Raw genomic sequence first — 1,368 nt, forward strand, 5'->3', positions numbered from 1 at the left:
GCAATAAACAAACAATCCATATGGAATTCTATCCCGATCTGCTACTTTCAGACCCCTTTATTCCAGGTTATCTCTCTCTTTGCCTTTCACATATACACTGTGACTGCATCATAAGACAAGCGGAAAATACAAATTAATATTAGTTAGCAACCGATTATTAGAAATTTGTAACATGTGAATGCTTGTCATAATTACACAAAATATACATGAAATTTGTAATTGTGTTATAGAATCATGAATGAGGCCATGACATGTCCACATCCTTATTATTACAATTGATTAAATATGAACACTTTTTGACTGTGGTACCACCCGTGTGCATTTGTTTCCATTATTTACCTTAAAAGTAAAATTAGTCATAAAAAATAAGTACTAAATGCAAATATGCGTAATATAAGGGTGTTTTTTCAACATTTTTAGCATGAAATGGGTCTATAATAAAATAACCCTTTGTTAATTAGAATTAACAAATGAGTTGCACAAACCTGCATATGCTTCAAGTTTTCACAGTTGTGACATACTTCATAAGCATGCTGACGATATCCGATCGGACCTTTGAGGATGATTCCTTCAAGTTTTTAATCTTCGCATCAGTTTCCTCCTCAAGCCTTTTTACATTGGAGCCAGAGCTCCCACTTGTCTGAAAAAAATTAAAACCTAATAAAAGAAACGTACATATATCCCAGAATAAGGACTCAAATTACTTTATAGAAGCTCATGTTGTGGTACATCTGAAATCATCTTTTCATACTCAGCCTCCATATTGGTGCGATAGAGTTGCACTTCCCTCTCAGCTTCGTTTTTAGCTTGCCTCAAGCGCGCCGTCTTCGCTGAAGAATGCAAGATTGTCTTGTTGTCAAGAGTTAAAAGGAAAAAGGATAAGAACACCAAAAAAAAAAAGAAAAAAAAGAAAGAAAAAAAAAGAGCTTATGGAGTTACCGGTTCTGGCACTGTTAACAATGTGTTGAGCATCCTGTTCTGCTGTTAGCAGCATCTGGATGCCGCCTTGTCCTCGAACGGAATCCATGGTAAGTGTGTTACCTGAAAAAGGGAAAGAACTAAGTCTACCTTGAGAAAACCAAGGAACTTTTAAAATATAACACTAATAATTCGTTTTTCTCATCTATACTTTTTACAGAAACCCTTTCATCTCTACCTTGAGAAATTTTTCTTGGCTGTCATCTTGTTCAATAAGTGAAATTTTAACTCATCAGATATTCAATCCAGAAAAGTCCAATAAATTCTAGATGACAGAACAGACATTTCCTATAGATAGAGTAGCATTCAGTAATGAATAGCTATTGCAACAAATCATATATTCTAACCTTTCAAAAATAAGGGTTGTTTGATGCAAACAAAGGCAGATTT

At 34.4% G+C, this 1,368-nt stretch overlaps 1 protein-coding gene across 1 annotated transcript; it reads right to left on the reverse strand.

The window, feature by feature from the left end:
- LOC18788185 (V-type proton ATPase subunit G 1) lies at positions 353-1,078 on the reverse strand. The gene is made up of 3 exons (XM_007226336.2): positions 940-1,078; positions 730-830; positions 353-640 (listed from the first exon to the last, which is right to left on the reverse strand). The coding sequence occupies exons 1-3, from the start codon at positions 1,025-1,027 to the stop codon at positions 497-499; spliced, it is 333 nt and encodes a 110-aa protein (XP_007226398.1). The 5' UTR covers positions 1,028-1,078; the 3' UTR covers positions 353-496.

Source organism: Prunus persica, chromosome G1 (assembly GCF_000346465.2).
Source record: "Prunus persica cultivar Lovell chromosome G1, Prunus_persica_NCBIv2, whole genome shotgun sequence".
In the NCBI taxonomy this organism is placed as follows: Eukaryota; Viridiplantae; Streptophyta; class Magnoliopsida; order Rosales; family Rosaceae; genus Prunus; species Prunus persica.

What these genes read in the sequence shown, in the direction of transcription:
- LOC18788185 (XM_007226336.2), bottom strand. Translation starts at nt 1,027, where the DNA reads ATGGATTCCGTTCGAGGACAAGGCGGCATCCAGATGCTGCTAACAGCA. An exon ending in TGTTAACAGTGCCAGAACCG is followed by an intron (nt 831 to 939) that starts GTAACTCCATAA and finishes TGCATTCTTCAG; the next exon opens with CGAAGACGGCGCGCTTGAGG. An exon ending in ATGAAAAGATGATTTCAGAT is followed by an intron (nt 641 to 729) that starts GTACCACAACAT and finishes AATTTTTTTCAG; the next exon opens with ACAAGTGGGAGCTCTGGCTC.